Source organism: Mustelus asterias, chromosome 1, assembly GCF_964213995.1.
Source record: "Mustelus asterias chromosome 1, sMusAst1.hap1.1, whole genome shotgun sequence".
In the NCBI taxonomy this organism is placed as follows: domain Eukaryota; kingdom Metazoa; phylum Chordata; class Chondrichthyes; order Carcharhiniformes; family Triakidae; genus Mustelus; species Mustelus asterias.
In genome coordinates, this window is record NC_135801.1 from 62722382 (window position 1) to 62748195 (window position 25814).

The 25814-nt window shown below is 41.8% G+C and overlaps 1 protein-coding gene across 4 annotated transcripts in view; it reads right to left on the reverse strand.

The window, feature by feature from the left end:
- The window catches only part of sorcs2 (sortilin-related VPS10 domain containing receptor 2), a 612212-nt gene that overhangs the window by 188331 nt on the left and 398067 nt on the right, over positions 1 to 25814 (reverse strand). For all 4 annotated transcript variants that reach the window (XM_078213272.1, XM_078213290.1, XM_078213281.1 and 1 more), the window contains exon 4: positions 2128 to 2292. In XM_078213272.1, the coding sequence (XP_078069398.1) occupies positions 2128 to 2292 (165 nt within the window). The remainder of the gene's footprint in view (positions 1 to 2127; positions 2293 to 25814) is intronic.

Here is a 25814-nt window from a genome sequence, read left to right on the forward strand (position 1 = left end):
GGCACCGGGAAACGTTTGTGTGCAATTAGTCAATGGCACCCTGCAACACATTCAAACCTGCAAACCTAGCGAAGCCACATGCTCATTCCTCCTATTTCTTTGTGGGAAGAGGAAATGAAATTACTTTATGTCTGTTTGAATAGAGAGTCTCAGTGACCATCCTTAATGGCAAATTACACTGCATTGCTAATAGCTCCAGCTACAGCCAGGGAGGAGCCAGATAGGTCAGGACCCAGATAAGCAAATGTTAATAGCAATGATCACCTTTATAGTCATTGGCAATGTCCGTGTCCTCCCTGGAGATTAAACTTATGGCTACAGCAACTGGCAGATTTCTGTGAGGATCTCCTAATGATGTGCACAAATCTCACCATTATTCTCCTAACACTCTGGGTGAATATGACCTCCTGAAGACAAGGTCAGGCCTGGAATGAAAAGTTTATCGTATGAGGAACGGTTGAGACGCTGGGTCTGTACTCGGAGTTTAGAAGGATGAGGGGGGGGATCTTATTGAAACTTATAGGATACTGCGAGGCCCGGGTAGAGTGGATGTGGAGACGATATTTCCACTAGTAGGAAAAACTAGAACCACAGGGCACAACCTCAGGCTAAAGGAACGACCCTTTAAAACAGATGAGGAGGAATTTCTTCAGCCAGAGAGTGGTGAACCTGTGGAACTCTTTGCCACAGAAGGCTGTGGAGGCCAGGTCATTGAGTATATTTAAGAAAGAGATAGATAGGTTTTTGATTAATAAGGGGATCATGGGTTATGGGGAAAAGGCAGGAGAATAGGGCTTGGGTGAGATTGTAGTCGGTGGAGACTCGGTGGGCCAAATGGCCTCCTTCTGCACTGTAGCGATTCTATGATTCTACAATTCTGGGTAGGAAAATACGGTCTTCTGTCGTGAACCATTCTCTCCCTCCTCCTTCTTTCTCTTCGCACAGCATTGCATCCACATACATAACAGGAGACTCATGGATTTTCTATAATGCCCACAATGACAACCAACTTGAAGTGTTGTTGTGAAAAGCAGAGTGTGCAATGATGTGACTGTGTCATTACATCTCATTGGCAGCTGCTGCTGAGAAAATGATGTTTGTTTACAGCTTAAAGAGAAATTGAAGTAAACACAGTACTGTTGGTACAGTATGAACCTGTGGTACCTGCTGATACAGAAGCTGTCCCGAGTGACAATAATTAAGCAGAATTTGTGGGAAAGGTTGTTCATTGTGCTGGAATTAAGTTATAACTTCCCAACATAGGAAACAATACCCCTTTGAGATAAATGCAAGCACAACAAAACCGCAGGCGAATAAAGATGCCTTGCAGTGGTGGACTCCCAAAACTATCATTCCTTCTTGCTGTGGGTAAAAGTTGAATTTGTCATTCTTCTCTGCCTTCCTCCTTGTAATTGGTACTGAGCTGCCAGCTCCAGTGGTGAGAGAGTTGAGTTTGCCAACTCTGGTCAACATTCTGGGTTTCATCACATAACCATTTGTCATCAATGACCTTGGGCGGCACGGTGGCACAGTGGTTAGCACTGCTGCCTCACAGAGCCAGAGACCCGAGTTCGATTCCTGGCTTGGGTCACTGTCTGTGTGGAGTTTGCAAGTTCTCCCCATGTCTGTGGGTCTCCTCCGGGTGCTCCGGTTTCCTCCCACAGTCCAAGAGACATGCTAGTTAGGTGAACTGGCCGAGCTAAATTCTCTCTCAGTGTACCCGAACAGACGCCAGAGAGTGGCAACTAGGGGATTTTCACAGTAACTTCATCACAGTGTTGATGTAAGCCTACTTGTGACAGTAATAAATAAACTTAAACTAAGCTCCATGCTACCCCCCCACAGGTCAAAGATAGTTGCATCCTTGAAGACCATCACCTCCTCATGCCAATTGGAAATAGATTCTTCAATCCCTGATTGGATACTTCTTAACTGTCGAACAGCTGTTTTCCCCCATCATCAATAAACAAAAGTATTCAAAGAAAATGGGGAAAAATACATTGTTTTAATGCTTGCAGCAGTGTCCTGGAGATGAATCCTTAATTCCTGAAGACTCGAGGAGAATCCCAGATGGTTGGCACCCTGGTGAGAGCTTGCACTAGGACAGAAAGGATTCAGTGTACTTACCCGACCCTCCTTGCTGTACACAAGCAATTTATCTTCTTCTTTTGGGTGAAAAACCAATGTCTCCAGAGAGAAGAAAATCTGTTGTTTTTGAAAGTTGGCTCCCTCATCCGTGCTCACGAAGAGGCTCTGATCACGATCGTTCATCGATGAACTGACAAGGATTATCTTAAATAGAAGAACAGAGAAAAGTGGTTATTTTTTGTATCAATAAAAATTGCTTAAGATGATAATTTTCCAACTTTGTGCCATCAACGGAGAGCTTCAGCATTGCAGCCGCATATTGGAAATTGGGTACATATTGTACATTACTGTCGACAAAACATTTGCAGAATGCATCTGAATTTCAGACATGGGCCACCAGAGGGTGAGGTTCCACTGCCAGAATTACATTGTTGAAAAACTTCCCATACAGAAGTATGTTCTCACATGGTGCTTTGCTTGCGTTTAAGGCCATGGCAGATTAACAGACTGTCAGGAGGCAAGAGTTGTAGGACAGAAAGGGAATGACTTGTGTTTACATAGTGTCTTTCACAAAATAAAATGTTCCAAGATGCTTCACAGGAGCGATTTTCCAATAAGATTTGGCACCAAGCCACATAAAGAGATATTAGTATAAGTGATCAAAAGTTTGGCCAAAGAGGTAGGATTTTCCAGCCCTTCCCACCGGCAGGTTCTTCCAGTCCCACTGAAGGCAAGGCCCACCATAGGTTCCCCAGTGACAGGGTGGACACATCATACCAAGTGCCGTTGACTTCAGAGGGACATGAAGATCCTGCCGGCGGCCAATGGCAAGCCACCTCCACTGCGGGAAAACCCTCCACAGAAGATTTGGAAAATTCCAACCATAGGTTTTAAAGAACTTCTTGAAAGGAAATGGTAGCGGGACTGAGGCTGGGATATTTAGCAAAGGAGTGCAGGAGCTTAGGGCCTCAACAATTGAAGATATGGCCACCAATAGTGAGGAAAACAAAATCAGGGATGTAAAAGAGGGCAGAATTGCAGGCATAAAGGGTGTCTCAGAAAGTTGTTAGGTTGGATGATATGAAAGCAAAAATGGGAATTTTAAAATTGAACAGAAGCCCATCTAGATCAGCAAGTGAAGGGGCGATGTGTGAACCGGACTTGGTGCAAAATGAGATATTGGAAGCAGAGTTTTGGATGAGTTCAAGATAAGAGAGGGTGGAAGTTGGGAAGATACGGCCAAGAAAGCACTGCATTTGAGTAAATAATGAGGTGGGGTTTAAGTTTTGACTTAAATTTGTGGCCTTACTTTTTTATTTCATGGGTCTACCTGAGTCAAAAAATACCCTAGAGATGAAAGAATAGGCAACAGCTCCATTCCTTGACTTCCACCAAAGCAATTCTGAAACCAGTGTTAATAACTCTCACTCTACCTGATTTTAACCTATTCAAAACTTAGCCATTTGTACAGAGTTAAAATCAGGCACTCATTCTTTCCCACCCTACATGGGAAGAAGTTCGCACAGTGCTCCTTAAATTGTATGACTGCTGCAACTTAAATTGGGAGTTCAGCATGAGGAGCTTTGTCAGCCTGAACATTGAGCATTCCGTGGTGAACGATCAGGAAACAGAAAATTGGAGCATGAGGAGGCCATTTGGCCCTTCCAACCTGCTCTGCCATTCATTATGATCATGGCTGATCATCCAACTCAATAGCCTGATCCCACCTTCCCCTCCATATCCTTTTATCCCCTTAGGTGCCATATCTAACGGCCTCTTGAAAACATTCAATGTTTTGACCTCGACTACTTTCTGTGGTAGCGAATTCCATCGTCCGACCACTGTCTGGGTGAAGAAATTTCTCCTCATCTCTGTCCTAAACCATCTATCCTGTATCCTCAGAATGTGAATCATGGTTCCAGACACTCCCACCAACGGAAACATCTTTCTGGCATCTACCCAGTCTAGTCCTATTAAGCTTATACAGGTTTCTATGAGATTCCCCTCATTCTTCTGAATTCCCGCAAATACAATCCGAACCAACTCAATCTCTCCCCATGTCAGTCCTGCCATCCAATGGATCAGTCTGGTAAAGCTTCTCTGCTCTCCCTCTAGGGCAAGAACATTCTTCCTCAGATAAGGAGACCAAAACTATACACAATATTCCAGGTGTGGCCTCACCAAGGCCCTGTATAATTGGAGCAAGACTTCCCTGCTCCTGTACTCGAATCTTCATGCTATGAAGGTCAACATACTATTTGCTTTTTTTAACTGTCTACTGCACCTACATGCTCATCTTCAGTGACTGGTGTACGAGGACACCCAGGTCTTGTTGCACATCCCCCTCCTAATTTATGGTCATTCAGATAGTAATCGCCTTCCCATTTTTGCTAAGAAAGTTGATAACCTCACATTTACCCAAATTATGCTGCATCTGCCATTCATCTGCCCATTCGCTCAACTTTTCCAAATCACACTGAAGGATCTCTGCATCCTCCTCACAGTTCCCCCGCCCACCCAGCTTTGTGTCATCTGCAAATTTGGAAATATTACATTTAGTTCCCTCACCTAAATCATTTATATGTAGTGAACAGCTGGGGTCCCAGCAGTATCCCACTATTCACTGCCTGCTATTTGGAAAAAGACCCATTTATCCCTACTCTTTGTTTCCTGTCTGACAACCAGCTTTCCATCCATCTCAATACACTACACCCAATCCCATGTGCTTTAATTTTACACGCTAATCTCTTATGTGGGATTTTGTCAAAAGTTTCTGAAAGCCCAAAGAAACAACATGCACTGGTTCCCCCTCATCAACTCTACTAGTTACATCCTCAAAGAATTCCAGTAGATTTGTCAAGCATGATTTCCCTTTCATAAATCCATAGTTAGAAGAAGCCAAGGGAAATGCCCCAGCTGCAGAGAGTTTGCTGGCAATGTGCACGTGTGAATATCGATAGGGGCAGTATTAGGCTCACCTTCGATAGGGGCAGGATTGGCCTCAACTTTGATAAGGACATGATTGGACCCACCTTTGATCGGGGCAGGATTGAGCCCACTTTTGATGCCCTCCCAAAAATGAATATTCTAATAAAAGTCTCCATCCAAGGTGAGACACTGACTGGGGTTGTGAGAAATGTGACACACTCCAGCAAAGGGCAGCATCTTCAGGAAAACAGTAGAGGAATGAGGGATGAGCAGCAAATTTAAAAAAATTCTGAAATCTCGACAAGACGAGTTCTCCCAATTTTCGTCCACAACCTTAATGGAAGATTTTTGCCCTTCTTCTCAAGTTGCAGCGATCAATTTGGAGAACCTCTGTAGAAATTTCAGGCAATTTTATTTACTGTGATCGCTTCTAAGCAAACTAAACTGAAAATGTCAAAGAGCTATATTAGACTCTCAAATGACAGGCATAGATTTCTTCCCAGTTTCTACCATCGGGGAATAGATTTAAAATAAAAGTCAAGTCAAAACTAAATTTGGGGTTATTTGAATACATTGCAAAATGGCCATTCTATTTTCTGCAGAAGTTCCACAGCACAGAGTGTTACTGAAGTGAATGTCTTCCCATCTGTGCTGCCATGCATTAGGTATCTCTCTTTATATCTGGTGTGAGACCATTTTGCTGATGATCAGATGCACCCGTGCTCTCGAGCATAATTTACAATTAAACAAACAGCTTTGACAGAATTCTGAAGTGCTAGTTGAGGTTATTAAAAGCACTCAAAGTAGCCTACACACTGAAAGAGCCTTAAGTTGTCTGCTGTATTAATCTTATTGATAAATCACTCATCTGAGACAATGCCCTTTAAACAAAAGCAAACAGAATCTGCTCTGCAAAAGCACAACTATCCATATGGAATACTAATTCTAGAAATCTACCCAGTAATTTACTGGGCATTAAGTAGCATACTGTGAAAAGTGCAATTTGCTACCAAGCTCAGAGGAATGTCTTTCACATATTGAAGTCTGCACAAATCCATCAGTTCATTTACAGCATTTTCTCAGAGGGCTTCAGGCTGTACAAAATATGAAGACTGCAAACAGTCGTGAGTGTGCTTAGAAATGTAATTAATCTTAAATTATGCATTTTGGCACCTCCAAAACTCCATGCACCTACAAATTGTTGCCATTTGTTTCAGTTATCTCATTGAAAGGGATTGATATCTTATTTAATGTTCAAAATAGACAATAGAAGTAATTCACTACAGATGGTTACGGTAGATAACATGAATTTTTACCAAGAGTTTTCTTCCTATAAGTTCTACTTGTTACCATAAAATGAACCAGGTGACAAGATGGGACAGCCTGTGAACTTCTCGAAAGATGATGATGGCCATTTATAATTGGGAAGTGTACATTCAAGCAGGTTGGAAAAACAAGAATTTTCCTCTCCCTGATCTGACCTAATTACCTGCAGTCTGATTAGCGGACAAAGAAAATGCACCAACCAAAGTGTGCATCAAGCAAGCTTGCCCTTCCTGGACACACCTTGTTTCAAATATATATAATGTAATGAACACAAAGTGTTAGATGGATATTTCCTGTGCTGATGGGACTAGGCCAAGTGCAATCAGCACAAGCTTGAGCCCACACCCACTGTCATTCAGAAATCAATCATGGAAATGCATACCAATTTTGCGAGGGGGTGGGGGGGGGGGGGGAAGTAATACAAATTAATGTCAGGTGAAACAGTTACGCTGAGGGAAGTCAGCAGAGGCTATCTTAAGCTTGGCAATGCTAAACCACAACCATAACTAAAACTTTTCCTAGGGCAGCATATTAAAATTACAAGTTTACATAATCAGTTTCCGTTATGACTCTAGACAAAGTAATTGATAATGGCCATTATGGGCAGAAAGCGCATGCAGATTAATATTTTTAATATGATAGCTATTTATTTGAAGCCAAGCTTTTGTCCAAAATCAATTTCCAATCTGCACTCACTTTGTCTATTAAATTTAGGCTTGCGGTATTCAGGACATACACCCAAGTAAAATCTGATTGCTGTCACGTCAACTAAACCAGTTATTTCTTAATGGCAAGTTCTATTCATTAATTTTAAGCTTTCTCAAGCTAACACATTGTGAATATTCTAACAGTAATCAGTGAACAGCAAATTACTGTTGCTACATAGCCCCAGCTGTACAGGTGTGATATATTGTCGAGCACATTCTAAATGACTTAATTTCAACGGAAGGTATTGAAACAAACAAGTAGCATTGTAAACACAAACGTAGCATCCCTAGCAATAGAAATAAAGCCACACCAAAAGGTATCCTCAAAGGAAGCAAAAATATTAGTAACCCCAGAGCCGTTTTACTTTTGGTGCCAGTTTGTGCATGATAAGGGATTCTCCTCAGCCCCCACCTGCAGGTTCCGTGCTCAGATGAGCAACAGTTTGCTAGTTCATCTGCAAGATAACATATTGGCTGAGCATGTACTTTGACAGTCAGGAGTATGAAGTTGTCCTTGGACACCCTCCCTACCTCAAAATCAGACTATTTCCTCTCAGATATCAGTTAACTTTAATTATCCATTCCCACTCTAAGGGGCTATTTTTGTGCAGAAGGTATAATTGGTATCAAAATAGACAAAATTAATCACGTGCTCCTCTGAAGTAGCTGATTACTTTTGCTAAATAAATGCATAAAGCACTTAATCCAGCTTACATTTCCACATATATCACAACAATTCATTTCCTCGATTGAACCTCTAATCGTCTTATGCATACTTGTGCAGTAAGAAAACATGCAAACTCTTTAGTAAAAATAACATTTTACACATCAGTGCACAGATTAAAAATCTTAGGCTCTTGCAGAATTTAATCAACTGCTGTACAAGGATTTCAAATACAGTACCTGACACACAAACCCAGAACCGCATTAAAAGGCCCAATAAAGCCTTGACAATCAAGTCTTAGTAAATACTCCATATATTGGAGGCGATTCTCCCAAAATCATTCTTAGTACTGAATTTGCATAAAAACTGGAGTAAGAGAATCACCCCCATGGTCTGTTACTCTGTAATGTGTACTTTATGAGCAGATTTATAAAACAACTTGCATTTATATGGAGCCTTTAAGATAGAAGAACACCCCAAAACACTTCACAGCGGCACAGTCAGAAAAATGGATGTTAAATTAAAAAGGGATCCATTAAAATGGATGACTATATATAGCTTTGTCAAAGTTGGATTTTAAGGAGGTTCTTAACAGAGGAAATGGAAGCAGGGGTGCAGCGGAATTCAGAAATTGAATTCCAGAGTGTGCCACCTAAGTAGTTTTAAGGCATGATTGCCACTGATGAGGAGTAGGGGAAAGGAAGATTCACCTAAGGCTACAGTCAGAAGAATAACAAGTTTGTTAGGAGTAGGAGGTTGTAATCCTCAAAAATGTGAAGGGGCAAGAGCAATTAAAGTCATAAAGGGTTTAAGATAAAGGATGAAGTATTTAAATTTGAGACATTTGAGCACCTGGAGCTAATGTAGGTCAGTGAAAAGACAGGGGTGATGGGTTTAGACAGTGCAGGATAGGAAACAGGCAGCAATGTTTTAGACGAGCTGAAATGGAGATGGGAGGCTAGCCAGAAGAGTGTTGAAATAGTCAGGCCCAGAGGGAACAAAGGGATGGAATTTCAATGTCTGGTATCCAGTCCCTCCCTTTGCATTACATCCAAATATCTCCCAACACATCTTATTACTTTTAAATGGTGCACCACAGTGTTTGACCTTTAAATATATGTCACGCACAGCTGTAAAAAAAAACGTTCTGAATATGCAAGAATAACTTTGCAAGATTCCATTAATTATACTAAGCAGGAATCAAATCAATATTTGACCTAAAAAAAATTTCCACAATTTAAGAATTGTTTTCATTTCAACAGAAAGGCAAATCGCAGACAGGCGAGTGCACAAGTCTTGTCTCTTGTTTTTCTAACCTGCATACTCAAAACAATCTCATCATAGATACTGCATTAAAAATTCACATTGCTATTAATTTGCACAATATTTATACTGACTTTTATACTGAACCACTTTTAAATGGGGTGGCACAGTGGTTAGCACTGCTGTATCACAGCACCAGGGACCCGGGTTCAATTCCGGCCTTGGGTCACTGTCTGTGTGGAGTTTGCATATTCTCCTTGTGTCTGCATGGGTTTCCTCTGGGTGCTCCAGTTTCCTCCAACAGTCCAAAGATGTGTGGGTTAGGTTGATTGACCATGCTAAATTGACCCTTAGTGTCAGGGGATTGGCAGGGTAAATATATGGGGTGACAGGAATAGGGCTTGGGTGGAATTGTGGCTGTTGCAGACTCGATGGGCCGAATAGCCCCCTTCTGCACTGTAGGGATTCTATGATTCTATAAACATTTTGCTATAGCAATATTTTTTCTAAGCAGTGTGCAGAATTATTTAAGGCAACTTATTGGAGAGTTATGAAGCAAGTTAGCTCATTAGGACTTCTCACCCAGGGGCCTGGACTTGAATTCACTTCAGACTGGTGCACATCTCCTCTACTTTCCGCTGGCTGCAAGGATCCTTTAGTCACCAGTGATTTAGTCCTCAGAAAATGAGAGCGTTAAGCACAAAACCACTTGCGACCCAACAATAAATTGCCAATCACAACAGGGGACGTGGACCAAAGGCAGAAAAATGATTCTGAGGTACAGATTCACCATGATCTAATCCACTGTTGGAAGAGACTCCAGGGACTGAATAGCATACTGTGCTATGTTTCATTCAGAAAAGAGCATAATGTTGTTGCCAGAAATGGAAATACGGAATGCTTAAATTAATGTTGTTCTGAGATTGGGAGCCAAGCCTATTGTTGGACTAAAGTTGTGGGAGCTAAATCAGGAATGCTTGGATTACTAACAAGAAAATCAAACGTTACTTATTGTCTTTGGACCAGCTTATCATGTCCAATCTGTAAAGCATAAGATTTTGCGTAGTGCATGTGTGTGAATGTTTTGTTCTGATCATCTTTGGTTGCTGTTGTTGAGAGTTTTACAATTTTAGTTGTCCACCCATGTCAAGGAATTGAGGGCCCATCTTGATTTGGTCTTTTGCAAGTATTGCCCAATTATTTGTGACAATAACGCAGTCTCAACTAGTTCTTCAATATGCTACAACCCTGATATTAACAAGGGTACATTCTGAACCACTTCCATTCTTCTTTTGACTATACCTTTACTGTTTGTTCATAGAAATAATATTTTTAGGTTCTCTTTTATCTTAGGTGCTAATATATTCTTGGAATTTTTTTTGTCCTTAGCATTCCCTTTTTAGATTTCCTCTGCACTCTGTATTCAGGTTGGTACTCTACTGTTACTTATGTTTGTTATAAACCTCCTTTTGTTTCATTTTGATTTTATACCCTTAGACATCCAGGAAGTTCTAGTTTCAGATGATCTTCCTTTATCCTTTGTAGAACTGCTTCCCACCCTGTACCCATATCATCTCCACCCTGAAAGTCCCATTGTTTGATTATTGTTTTATCTACCATTCTTTTGATTTTAATTCCCCCAAGCAACATCCCTTTTTAAACTTACTTCACTGTCCTCAAGTATTTGTTGCTCGATTCTTCATTGTTCTTTTCCATAACTACACTAAACCTAAAGATATTGTGATCACTGTTCCCCAAATGCTCTCATGCTTCACTTGCCTCATTTAATTCTCCAGAACTAGATACGTATTTATTATATAGTAGAGTGCTGCCCATTAAAGCATTTGTAGAAAGTAATTGCATTGAAAATTACATTAGTAGTTGACAAAGGTATGAAGGAGAAGGAATGTATGTGAATGCTTGTGTAGATGTGCATGTTTTGTTAAAGGTTCACATCATTGTTGTGCAAAAAAGACCCTGTCTGCTTTGTAGTACTTTTGAAGTTGCAACTGGATGAAATTAAGGCAGACAGAGGTCACAGCAAATCACCCAATTGGCAACAGAAGCATGTTGGCATAAATCCATGCTACAACCAGCTCAAGTTGAAAGAGATATTTTTCAACAGTTCAGGTTTAGTTTCCATGAGTCTTTGTTTACAGTGCTTGAAGAAAACTGACCAGCATTCTAGTTGGAATGGAGAGTCTGTATTCAGGGATGTCATAATCCCTTCTGTCACTGAGTACAGAGCTGCTATTGAAGGTGATAAAAGCTCTCCTAGGGAGAGCAGTTAATTCAACTTCCTGCACCACTCACTTGCTCACACATGCGCAAAAAACAGGAAGCCTAATTTTAAGCAATTCAACCTTTTTCCCATATTATCCCCTCTGGGCATTCTTGAACACCAATCAGGCATTAATATTTTATTTTTAAAATATGCAAAGATTCGCATGAAGGAAATGGTGCATGTCTGAGAAAAACAGACATATTCTAGTGGATTATCATAATAACAGGAACATTAAAAATAGGAGCTAGAGTAGACCATGTGGTCCTTCGCACCTGCTCCTTGAATCAGTATGACCATTGGGGGGATCTTCTGCCTCAACTTCACTTGCTTGCCCATTTCTCGTATCCCTTGATTGCCTTAAAAAGCAAGGGCAGAATTTTAAGTTCCGCTGCTATTGGGTTTGCAGGCACTAGAGGGACCACTAAATTTCTTGGATGGCTTTCAAACCAGGTTCCCACCCATGCTATCTGTAATTTTATAGTGGGTTGGGCACTGCCGAGGCTGACCCACCCACCCTTGCCTCAAATGAAGCCCTTAAGTGGCCTATTAATTACCACTCGAGGGCTATTTCCCAGCAAGCCTCAATTTTCAGGCTGGCAGAAGGAGTTCCAGGCCAGAAACTGATCCTGCCCAGGTCTTGGGTGGGATTGCGGAGGTGAGGGGCAGAGGCATACCTCAATCAACAACCTCCTTTCAATCTTCAGCCAGCCCCCCACAGGGTCTGGACTCAGTGGGTGTGCCTCCTTGACTCCTCGGTCTCTCCAACAGCTTCACCCAACTTCATCTTTGCCCTCCCATGACTCACCTCTCCTCCCTGAGGTGAGACACCCCCACTTACTCGTTCTGGACTCCTGGAACTTGAGACTCTGGGGACTGCTTGCAATCCCAGTCCTGTCCACTGGAACTTCTGGTGTTGCTGGGATGAGGCGGCTGGTGGCCAATCAGATTGACCAGCGGTTCTTTGAGGTGAGAGGTGAGACTTCTTTCCAAGTGAGGGGTAGCAAGCCCATCTACAGTCAATTAACACTTGGAGCATTAATTGGCTGCAGGGTCACCAGTATCAGCAGTTATGCGTTTGCAGCCAACTTTTCCATTGGTGGGAAAGGAAGCCCTCCACTCTCATTCTAAAACCATGTTGACTGCCTCAGCCTTAAATATACTCAAATTGCTCCCCCCCACCCCTCCACACATTTCCCAAGGGCAGAAAATACCTAAGATTAACAACCCTTTGAGAAATTTCTCCACATCACTGTCCTAAATGAGTGATTCCTCATCCTGAGACTGGATTCTAAATTCCCCAGTCAGGGGAAAAACTACTGTACCGTCGCTGTCTACCTTGTCAAGTCTCTTCAGAGACAGTTACACAAGGCTGGATGTTCGGGTGAATTCAGACGCTTGTAGCAAAGTTAAGATAAAGTACATTACATCAAGCAGTCCATAAATCAGTAGGGATCAATAATCCGTAGTAACATTCTGCAGTTTGCCTGTGTCTGTTCCTTCTTGTACTGACAGAAAACTATTTCCATTCTTTGTTCCATTTACTGCAGTCAATCAATAGAACATCTGATCAGGAGTAAAATAGAGAGGATATTTGTCTTTCAGTAAAAGTTGAACGTTGTCTTCTTTTGTTCACGAGAACATTGTTTCTATTATTCTTAAAACAAGGATTCCTTCTTCCTACTCTTCGACTGATGGGTTAGATTGCCAAACAAGACTTTGAATCACTTACAATACTCATTGTACACCCTAAGTGGAGACGGTTTCATGGGTTCAAATGCCACCATGGCAAATGGTGGAATTTTAATTCAATTTATGAATCTGGAATATAAAATTACAAATTAGCACTGCTGCCTCACAGCGCCATAGACTCAGGTTCGATTCCAGACTTAAGTGATTGTGTGGAGTTGGCATGTTCTCCCCATGTCTGAGTGAGCTTCCTCCTGGTGCTCCGGTTTTCTCCCACAGTCCAAAGATGTGTAGGTTAGGTGGATTAGCCATGGTGGATGCGCGGGGTTATAGGGATAGGACAGGGAATGGGCCTGGGTAAGATGCTTTTTTGGAGAGTCGGATCTCATGCAAGAGTAAAGAAATAAATTTCCGTTCCTGGATTACAGGCGAAAGAAAAGATTGTTGCAGGCTTTTCTGCATTAGAAATGGGATTTCCTTCTAAGTAAATAGTTCAATTTTCAGTTGAAATCAGTGGGAGAGAGAAGAATAAACAATTCTACCCACAAGTATACCAAATCAATGTTCGCAGCTCCCTAGAGGCGAGTGTGTCTTCCCATCAGGAACCAGCGCTGTCCACAGTCACAATCAGTTCCACGGTGCCTGGGGAGCAGGACTAGTCACAGGGTTATCTACTGCATGATTGAGGAGAACTGCTACTCATTAGTCTGGGCTTTGTACCTCAGCTTGTAATTCAGACCAAGTGAGGGGAGGGGGAGAGCTGGTCATTTGCCTCAGTTAAGTGTGGCATCAGAGCACAAAATCTTATATGGCGGCTGAATTATGAAAGTACTTGCTGTTACCATCTGTCTTCAACAAAGGAAGAAACAATAATCATTTGGTTTACTTGTCGATAATGCAGTGCAGCAAACTGATAAACGATTTAGTGATGTGCCACGTACAGCTGTGTCCTTGGTAACTGTTAATACCAGCCTTTAATGACTGAAAATTTTCTGGAAATTCAAATTTGCATTAGAAATGAGTACTGGAGCATAAAACCAAGTTATTAGTGAATCCACTGGATTTAAATTGGCATGCGGAACTGTCAAGCAAGGGGAGTTTAGCATCGGTGATCATAAAGGGTGGCCAAGATTGCAACTCTAACTTTACGTATAAGGAATAATTTGGGAAATTTAGAGTTCCAGGCCTGACCTTCAGGTGTTAGGATTACAAATATCCCATGGAGGTGCATTTGATATTGAGAGTGACCAATAATAAATTTAAACTATGGAGGGGGATTGTCACTCTAATTACTGAGAGGACAATGGGACTTTACCACTGTCCTATCGAGGACAAAACTCCAACCATGCTGGGTTCTAGAGCAATAGCATGGTTTGGATTTGGTCAGGCATCTGTCACTTCCAGTACTATCAGGGATATATTAAGATGGAAGATTAGTAAACAACTCCCCCCATTACCTGAAGACCTCCTTTTCTAATTCCCTGAATAGAATTATAGAAAACCTACAATGCTGACGGCGGCCATTTGGCCCATTGAGCCTGCACCGACAACAATCCCACCCAAGCCCTATCTCCATAACCCCACTGCATGGTGTCAGAGGGTTGATGAATAGAACTTTTCTTTTTCTTGATGCTGGGTCGAAAGAAAGGTGTGTATGTATATAACCTCTTTCACAACCTCAGGGTGTCCAAAAGTGCTTTGCAGCCAATGGTATACTTTTGGAATATTGTTACTGTTGTAATATTGGAAACAAAACAACAAAGTCCCACAAACAGCAATGAGGTGTTGACAAGACAATCTGCTTCTTAGTGATGGTGGTTGAGGGATAAATGTTGGCCTGGATACCCGGGACAACTCCCCTGCTCTTCTTCAAAAGAGTGCCACGGAATCTTTTAAATCCACTGGACAGAGCAGGCACTACCTTGGCTTGATATCTCATTCAAAAGAAAACATCTCTGACAGTGTAGCATTCCCTTAGTTCCTCAATGGAGTGGAACGTCAACTCTCAATTTATTGATTCAGAGGCAAGAGTTCTACCAACTACCAATTGTGCTGCCAAGCATTCGGCATGCTTGGTTTCATTGGTCAGAACATTGAATACAGGAGTTGGGACGTCTCGTTGAAGTTGTACAAGACATTAGTAAGGCCACACTTGGAATACTGCATACAGTTATGGTCACCCTATTATAGAAAGGATGTTATCAAACTACAAAGCGTGCAGAAAAGATTTACTAGATTGCTACCAGGATTTGATGGTTTAGGTCATAAGAAGAGGTTGGATAGGCTGAGATGTTTTTTCCTGGAGCGGAGGCGGCTTAGGTGTGATCTTATAGAGGTCTATAAAATAATGAGGGGCATACATAAGGTAGATAGTCAACATCTTTTCCCAAAAGTAGGGGAGCCTAAAACTAGAGGGCATAGGTTTAAGGTGAGAGGGGAGAGATACAAAAGGTCCAGATGGGCAATTTTTTCACACAGAGGATGGTGTGTGTCTGGAACAAGCTTTAGTGGAGGCAGGTACAATTTTGCCTTTTAAAAAGCATTTAGACAGTTACATGGGTAAGATGGGTATAGAGGGATAAGAGCCAAATGTGGGTAATTGGGACTAGCTTAGTGGTTAAAAACTGGGCAGCATGGACAAGTTGGGCCATAGGGCCTGTTTCCATGCTGTAAACCTTTATAACTCTAACCGAGCCACAGCTGAAAGTCATAGAACTACTTTAAGATTGGCAATGACATCTTTATTAGCCAAAATGAAAAGCCAATATAGTTGTTTTGTAAGTTTGGTAAAATTCATTTTGGAAACAGGCACAACAACTACCTTCTTCACACAGAAACAACTAATCCAGTCCAACTTGTGGGAATTGGCAGTTGTCCATAGATCACATTGGTTCTGTGCAAATTTGTTGGTTGCGCACTTTCAAAATAAAATCATTTATGCTACCAAAGGGATGCCTCTGCAATTGGTAGAAAATATTGGAAATCCACAGGCAGGTTCCCATGATTCTTCAATTCATTAAAATTAATAGGAGGTTGTGAGGTGGTTGCTTGGGACTTTCCATTACATTTGTGGTCAGCAGGAATGGCTCCCCATTGTTTATATCAGATTTTAATCATGTTTCACAGCACATTCATGTGTCCTGCAAGCATGCAACCGGAACGAATTGAGCTGCTTGGCCCAGAATGCACTGTAGCAGCTGCACTGTCATTTCCTTGTGGAAGACAAAGATTAAGCGTCCATAAATAACTATTTTTGCAACAGATGTGCTCTCTCGATTTTCTAAACTGCACAAATCTTAAGAATTTTAAACCTTACTTCTGTAATGGGGAAATACTCAAAATAATTTTGGAAGAAGCTCCCCCAACAGACTAGAAAACAGTTCTCATTTTTTATCATTTTGAGCCAAATTATTTCAAGTAAAATTGGTTCTTGTAGCTTCTGACATACCTCTGGTTAAAGATTGGATGAGGATACAAGTGTGTGTGTAGCGCATTTTTGTTTTCTCTCATTCACTTAGTTGTTCTTTCTCTTGGCTTTTGAGCCTTTGTTTCCTTCATTTCTTCCCCTTCTCCCGCTCTGCTGAATCTTTTGCTTTGCTCTTCTCTTCAGGCCATAAACTAGTCTGTCACTTTTGTGCAGAACTGAGATGATGCTGCTTAAGGGTTCATGGGTTTGCAGCAATACATTAGTATGGTTAGAGGATAGCTTTAAAGAACAGAAAGTCAAGAGTTGGAATAAAGACATCATTTCTAGGTTGACAGGCTATTACTTTTAGGATGTCATAAGGATCAGTGCTTGGTCCGCAGCTATTTACAATTTATGTTCATGATTTCTGATAAAGGAGAGACTGAGTAATGTACCCAAGTTTGTTGATGATACAAAGTTAGGTGTAAAAGTAAGCTGCGAAGAAGGATACAAAGAGTCTGCAAAGGGATATAGACAGGTAGAGCGAGTGGGCAGGAAGGTGGCAGACAGAGTACAATGTGCGGAGGTATTGGGTTAATCAGTTTAGTAGGAAGAATAGAAAAATAGAATATCTTTTAAATGGTGAGAAACAATTAAATTTGGTGTTCAGGAGAATTTCTGTGACCTTCTATGCAAAACAGAGAAAGTTAACCATGAAGGTAAAAAAAAGTAATTAGAAAGACAAATCCTATGTTTGCTTTTTTTAAATAACACAAAAAACGCAATAAGGACACCTTGCTACAATTCCAGAGTTTTAATGAAGCCACTTTGAGAGTACTGTGCATAGCTTTGGTACGAAGGATATACTTGCCAAAGAGAGGGTGCAACAAAAGTTCACTAGATTGATTCCTGGCATGAGAGCATTGTCCAATGATGAGGGATTAAATAGAATAGGTATATGTACTCACTGGAGTTTAAAAGAATGTGTGCGGATCTTACTGAATTCTTAGGGTTGAATTTTTCAGATGGCAGGGACACATCCTTCGCCATTCGCAGAGTTGGCAGACAACGCATTCCTGCTGACTCCACACAAATAAGCATTGATTGACAGCAGGTGGGATTTCCATCTGCACTTCGGAGGAAGTCCCACCTTGGAGAGCTGTCGGTCAATTGTCCAGCCCAACTGAACACAGCGCTACAGTGGCCAGAAGAGACACTGCAGCATCATGCCGGGATTAGGAGCAGGGAGCGGGTGTGAGGTAAATAGCAAGGGTCGTGGGGAGGGGAGAATATGGGATGTCTTAGAAGTTTGTGGGAGGAATGGGGAGGGGAGTGAGTATTTAATCGGAGGATAGGCTGGAGGTGTAGGGGGTAAGGGGCGGAAATTTGGATATGTCCAATCTTGGGGTGGGTGGAATGTGCGCCCCTAGTCCTCTAGTCAGAAGGGGTTTCTGATAGAGGACCCCTTTCCCACCCAAGATCAAGCATAGTGTTTTTTCTATTTGCCACCCTCAGCTACCTGACACCTGCCAGCCTGCAAATTGAGGCTGGATAGGAAAAGGCCCTTAGGTGGCCATTAAGTGGTCACTTAAGGGCCTTAATAGAGATAAGACTGGGATTCCCGCCCCACTGTAGAACCGTGCCCAGATCAGGCAGGGCAGGATCACAGAGGGATTTCACGCTTCCCCCAACACTCACAACCCACCAGGATTATGTTATAATATAAAACATTATTATAAAATTTGCTGCTGAGAACAACAGGAGGCTAATGGAAGGAACATTGGTAACATTTAAAGGAATTCAGATTAATTAAAGGGATAGTCTAATAGATGACAAAGAACGGAAGACAATTTGTATTGTGAATAATTCGAAGTTTATGTGGTGACTGGAACGGAAATCAGAGTGTTACGGTTTTCATCTTTAAAAAGCGCCAGACAGATATTTGGTTAGTCATTAAAATTGAAGCTTCAGAGAATACACACAGATAGAGTTGACCAAATGCTGCATGGAACTTGACGTTTCTTGATCTGGTAAAACCATGGAACAATTACGCGTCATCCAGTCAAAGAAAGAACGTGTAGGATACAGGATGCAGGATTAGATTAAACATTATGGAATCTTTGCCATTTTCCTTTTCTGAGAGCCAGGGAGAAACTTTGCAGAATATTTCCTAAACAAATTAAATACGATTGATTGTATATTGTTTCTGGCAGGATTGAACTCGTTCTTCCTTCTACCTTCCTATGATTTGTTAACTTCAGATGACATTTATTTTTGTTCAGTTTTTATTCAGTAAATTGGACTGCTTTGGATGTTTCCCTCTTTTTAGTTTTAGTTGAGTTATAGCTGCATACAACAAACTATAACTCACAATAGAAAGTAATTACTGCATGCAAATTCACTTCTTCATTCATTGCAACATGTTTAGGAGAATCAGGAGGAAGAGGAAAGTAACCTAGGCAGCCACTTTCTGATTAGGCTGCATGTAAAAAATCTATCCTACTATAAATGGAACCCCAATTGCTCATTCACCAACAGTCCTGCTTTTTGACTGTCCCTCTTTCATTGACCATCAGTGTGTCAGCTTAACCATAATGCAATCAATGTTCTTCTGTAGAACCCCCCATTGAAATGTTCATCTGAATTACTGCAGGATATCCAGTCTCAAAATAATCGAATCCTAAAGTCACCAGCAGAGCTCTATCTGGTTAGCGCTGCAATGACTTTTTCTTAGATGAGGTGAGATTAATTGAACGGAATCTTTGACAGGGACAATTTATAAAAAGGAACAGGGATCATGGCCCAATTCTCATTCTATAATTTTTTTCTGTACGAAGTGGGCAGGTGAATCCTATGAGGACTGTGTGGTCCGTTACATGAGATACAATTCATATCAGGCTAATTGGGAATCCAGATGGAGCTAATTCCATTTTTGATTAGTATACAAAAATTGAGCAATATGGCGTGGGATTTCAATGTGCACATTTATATCTTTGTTGGTACAAACGTAAGAAAAAATATCAGAATGTGCAGTTACCCAAAGAAAGCAGGCTTCCCCTTAGCGCATGTAGATTAGAGGGGCTTTAGATTGGTACCACTGGTTGGCGCAACATCGAGGGCCGAAGGGCCTGTACTGCGCTGTAATGTTCTATGTTCTAATAAACTCAAGTGAGAACTTTAAAGGTTGGTTAAAAAGACTGTAAAGGTTTGCAGCAAATGGCGGTAGATGTTCGTTAAATAATTATAAATGTGAAGTACAGTTACCTGTATTGTGAGTATGGCATTTTCTACAACATTTAATGTATTTGACTAAAACAGTATCACTGTAACCACATCTATAGTTGCACTAAGAAGTCTCACAGCACCAGGTTAAAGTCTAACAGGTTTATTTGGAATCACGAGTTTTCGGAGCGCTGCTCCTTCAACAGGTGAGTCACCCTTCCCGTGGGTCCAACTCCAGCATCTCCACATCCTGGCTAACATCTAGTTACAGTAAGAAGTTTAACAACACCAGGTTAAAGTCCAACAGGTTTATTTGGTAGCAAAAGCCACACAAGCTTTCGAGGCTCTGAGCCCCTTCTTCAGGTGAGTGGGAATTCTGTTCACAAACAGAACTTATAAAGACACAGACTCAATTTACATGAATAATGGTTGGAATGCGAATACTTACAACTAATCCAGTCTTTAAGAAACAAAACAATGGGAGTGGAGAGAGCATCAAGACAGGCTAAAAAGATGTGTATTGTCTCCAGACAAGACAGCCAGTGAAACTCTGCAGGTCCACGCAACTGTGGGAGTTACAAATAGTGTGACATAAACCCAATATCCCGGTTGAGGCCGTCCTTGTGTGTGCGGAACTTGGCTATCAGTTTCTGCTCAGCGACTCTGCGCTGTCGTGTGTCGCGAAGGCCGCCTTGGAGAACGCTTACCCGAATATCAGAGGCCGAATGCCCGTGACCGCTGAAGTGCTCCCCAACAGGAAGAGAACAGTCTTGCCTGGTGATTGTCGAGCGGTGTTCATTCATCCGTTGTCGCAGCGTCTGCATAGTTTCCCCAATGTACCATGCCTCGGGACATCCTTTCTTGCAGCGTATCAGGTAGACAACGTTGGCCGAGTTGCAAGAGTATGTACCGTGTACCTGGTGGATGGTGTTCTCACGTGAGATGATGGCATCTGTGTCGATGATCCGGCACGTCTTGCAGAGGTTGCTGTGGCAGGGTTGTGTGGTGTCTTGGTCACTGTTCTCCTGAAGGCTGGGTAGTTTGCTGCGGACAATGGTCTGTTTGAGGTTGTGTGGTTGTTTGAAGGCAAGAAGTGGGGGTGTGGGGATGGCCTTGGCGAGATGTTCGTCTTCATCAATGACATGTTGAAGGCTCCGGAGGAGATGCCGTAGCTTCTCCGCTCCGGGGAAGTACTGGACAACGAAGGGTACTCTGTCCACTGTGTCCCGTGTTTGTCTTCTGAGGAGGTCGGTGCGGTTTTTCGCTGTGGCGCGTTGGAACTGTTGATCAATGAGTCTAGCGCCATATCCTGTTCTTATGAGGGCATCTTTCAGCGTCTGGAGGTGTCTGTTGCGATCCTCCTCATCCGAGCAGATCCTGTGTATACGGAGGGCTTGTCCGTAGGGGATGGCTTCTTTAACGTGTTTAGGGTGGAAGCTGGAGAAGTGGAGCATCGTGAGGTTATCCGTGGGCTTGCGGTACAGTGAGGTGCTGAGGTGACCGTCCTTAATGGAGATGCGTGTGTCCAAGAATGCAACCGATTCCGGAGAGTAGTCTATGGTGAGCCTGATGGTGGGATGGAACTTGTTGATGTCATCATAGAGTTGTTTCAGTGATTGTTCACCATGAGTCCAAAGGAAGAAAATGTCATCGATGTATCTAGTGTATAGCATCGGTTGAAGGTCCCGTGCGGTGAAGAAGTCTTGTTCGAACCTGTGCATGAAGATGTTGGCATATTGAGGTGCAAATTTGGTCCCCATGGCTGTTCCCCATGGCTATTCATGTAAATTGAGTCTGTGTCTTTATAAGTTCTGTTTGTGAACAGAATTCCCACTCACCTGAAGAAGGGGCTCAGAGCCTCGAAAGCTTGTGTGGCTTTTGCTACCAAATAAACCTGTTGGACTTTAACCTGGTGTTGTTAAACTTCTTACTGTGTTTACCCCAGTCCAACGCCGGCATCTCCACATCATGAATAACATCTAGTTAGTCAGCGACTAGTCAATGAAGAGTAGCTACTGGACAACAGTGAAGTAGGGGACAATGTTCTACTGGAAAGTATCAGAAACTCCTCAAACATGTTGGCTAACAAAATCTAATGGTCTCAGGATTCAATCTCATGGCTACAATAATCATAGATAAAGTGCCTCATATAATACCATAATACTACCAGACTGTTGCAACGTGACTCAGATTTAAAATTTGGCCCATGGATATACTTTGGGAGTATTTTCTTCTGCTCTATTGCCATAATTTCAAGTCAACATTCATGAGTTATGGGAAAGGCACCAAGGTGAATTTGTCCTCCCAAGGCATGGGCCAACTTTCACCAACCCCTGCACCTTGACTCTGATGCTGTGTTCACACCCCTGTTCTGTTTCACTCCCTTCAGTGTCCATCTGAATGCAATCACATCTCCAGAGTATTTCAGTGCTTTGAAACATTTGGGTAGGTAGCGAAGTAGATTAAGAGAGACTGAACAGTTGTCATTAACACTTATGGCTCAGTACAGTAAGGCAGTGAAAAATGACACAAGCATGCAGATACAATGTTGCCATGGCACAGCAAGCCTTGGACATATCTCGTCTCACAAAACCTACAGATTCTCAGTTTTATTTTGAGATGCACTTGCATCTCCTTCAACCTGCTCCCACCAAAACAGAAGCATGCAGATTTTTAAATTGATTTTAATCTCAGGCTGAAGCAGGTTGAACACGATGTAACAGAGAAAGATCTCAGAAGTCACCACGGACTGACCAGCACCGGGGTGTTAATAGTATGCTACATTACAGCTGCTATTCCTTCATGCTTAGCCAGGACAGACTGTCATATTTACAGCAATTAAAAGTAAAAAATCTTACTGTTATTGGAGCTCTCAAAAGAAATGATTTTCTAGCATGGTTAATGTTTTGAGGCTGAGATAAGTACGGTAATTGCAAGCAATTAATTTAATAATGCAGGCCAAATTTAACATTGCTATTTTTGCTTTTTGCCCATCTTCTTTCTGTCTGTCTTCCCACATGTCTGCCAATGATGCTCTGGAACTGACTGCTATGAAGTAAGATGACATCAGCCAGCGGGAGGGGGGATTGACACATCAACCATTTTTTCTCTTGCGCCCTGTGTAGAAGCTCTTCATCTCCACTTGCCATTTAAATCCAACAGTGCAGCTCAGATCGGTAACTCTCCCCATGTGCAATAATGCGTGCCTATCTGCATGTTATCACTAAATAACACAACGCACTAGTACATCACTGAGCTGCCACTGCAGAATTTTTAAAGCACTAACCCTAGTTCATTTGGACCCGAAGAATGTCTTGTGCCTTTACAGTATTTGGATTTCCTTCTGCAAGCATGAATCATCCTCAGCTGATCTGTTCACAGTGCTCCATCAAAGCATTTTAAAAACTATTAGACACCTGTGAATTCTGAAGCAAAATGTCACATAGCCCTTGGGTTCTGAAGTTGCGTGCCAGATTTGTGGGTGCCGGTGATAACCCCCATGAGGTCCATGGGGAATCACTGATTGATCTCCCTGTGGGGCTCACCGAGTCCGAGTCCCCCGGTAATAGGCTCATTACCTGAGCCTTTTATAAGACAGGCCCAGGATTGTGCTGCTGAACTGTAATCTGTTATCAGAGCTCATAGATGTAAAAGAACCAGGAAATGAACTATAGGGGAAATTAGGAGAAATGTTCCCACACAGATCTCAAACACATTAGTTGAATTAGTGGTGGGAACAGATTTCATGGGAATTTTCAAAATGCAATTGGGCATGAATTTAAGGAGAACTAATTTGTAGGATTATGGGGAATAAGTTGGGATGTGGGACAAAACTGGACAATTGTTTCAAAGTTAGGCCAAATGGCTTCCTTCTGCAAGCTTCTACGAGTCAAACAAGAAAAACATGAAGGAATGAGTCTCCACACTTGTAATAGTTAAATTCTAATGTCAGGGAGATGCATTAGCAGTAATTAACAACTAACAGCCTGTTCAATGAATCTCTGACAACTAATCAAAGTTTAATTGTGCAAACCTTAAACAGTCCCAAAAGAGTCTCTGGCTGGAATTTTACTGCCCCGCCCGCCCCGGGAATCAGAGCGGGCCAGGGGTGGACAATAGAAAAGGTCCTTTGATCTCAGGCCGGAATTTACGGTTTTGGGATGAGCGAGGTCATAAAATCCCACTCCATGTGTCATTTCAAACCAGCTCTGACTCTCTGTTGCAACTTTAGTTTGCATCTACTATGCGGGTACAGCAGCTTCACACCATTCAATGCATTTCAAATTGAGGTAGACAACATGATGCTGCTTTCACAAAGCTAATCATGAAGTGGTCCAATGTTTGAATTTCAAATTTTAATCAGGCATCTGCCTCTGCCTGCAGTGCTGTAGCACTTTTGCAGAAATATAGCACTCGCTATAAATTATGAGCCATTATTATCCATTCAGGGAGAATTAACATCCTCCAAAACTTCTCAGCCTCTCCAACTTCTTTCTTCTCCTTTAAGTCACTCTTCAAAACCCACCTCGTTGATCAACCTTTTGGTCACACCACTATATCCCTATATGTAGCTTGGTGTCAAATTGTGTCGAATAAGACTTTTAGGATGTTTTTACTGTGTTAAAGGCACTATATAAATGTCCATTATTGATACTGTTTTTGTTTTGCTATGGAGCTGAAAATCTTTGCTTAGGACGCAACATTATCTTCCAAGAAAACATGTGGAACAGCAACTGAAAAATCCACCAGTCCAGAAACAGTTAGCATTCATCTTTTGCTGCACAAGGTATAGTGATAACAAGCCAGGTCATCGTGTTGCTCGTATGTCATTTCCACTCTGTGCTGAAAGTCTGCAGATTTCAAATTGGCCTCATCAGCCATGTTCGGACTGATGAAAGACAATCATCCTTGCTAGTGAGGCATAGCCAATAAAAAAAATATGTCTGCCAATGTGAGCATATAATCTGGACTGGAAAGATTTCCTCACACTCAAGCCTGTATCATTAAGACAGGAACAGGGAACACTTAGTTCCTCTCAAAGCACCAATGCTCGAGTTCTGCTTCGTGGTCAGTAAGAATTCGGGTGAAGGAGGTCAGTCATGTGCCTAGACAAATTGATCTCTGCTACATTCGAAAGCATATGTGGTAAAGGAATATTTATTAATTGTAATTGCCTCTACATGGTGGAACAGAGAACTTATTTGGTAGTACCTCTAAGGATGCAATCTAGATAAGGATTAAAAATAACATTCCTCAGGGTCCACTCATGGATCTAATTGTATAAACTCAGTCGAATACAGACCCCTACCTAATTAAGCGGCCAACCAAACATTCGTCAGGAATCTCACGTGTGAAACAATGATCCTCAAGTAGGTGGTTGAGAGAACATTGATATTTCATATTCAACATTGAGAGAGAAATTCTAGACATTTCTCTTGCCTCGGTGACAAAAGCAAAATATCATCATGGAAATTGTCCTGTTCCTGAATCAATAGCACTGGGGAAAATCATCTTTTAAAGCTTTCCCACACACTGAATCCTTGGTGGTCATACATCCACAGATATTTTATTTCCTCACATGTTCCTCTGAGGACAAGCAGGAGGAGAACTTGCAAATCTCAGTCGGAAATCAGAGAAATAAAATACTGGGAAAAAAAGAGTAAGGAGGAAAAATATATAAATACCATTTTGTCACATTGCTACTCTTAGTCTTATCTACAGTTATGGCATGAGTCGTGCCACAGGTTTTTGGCATGTAAGTTAATGTATCACATTTAGGATCTGTTCACAGCTTTGGAGATTAAACCCAGAACTGTGCTGTACTGAGTCATCCTCACCATGTCATAGCAAATAAGAACTGCATATGCCAAAACCTCACAACAGTCAATTTTACCCAAACATTTCTCAACTTTTCAAATATGCTCTAATTGACCAACATCACAAAAAGGGTTGGCATTTTTCTATACTAAGATTTATGTCCTCCTTTCCAATCTCTTAAACTTTGTGCCAACATATTGAAACTCCCAATACTGGGAATAAAAATACTAAGATGGTATTTAAGCAGTCCCATGTGTACCAGCATGCCCCGACTCAAATAATCAGTTCATTCTAGCTAAACTTTAGATTTGCTGTTGCCTCGGAAGGTGTAATTCCAATTCACAAAGTATCAGTTGACTCTTCAGTGCAGTACACAGTGAGTGCTGCACTGTCAGCGGTGCTGTGTTTCAGATAAAATGTTAA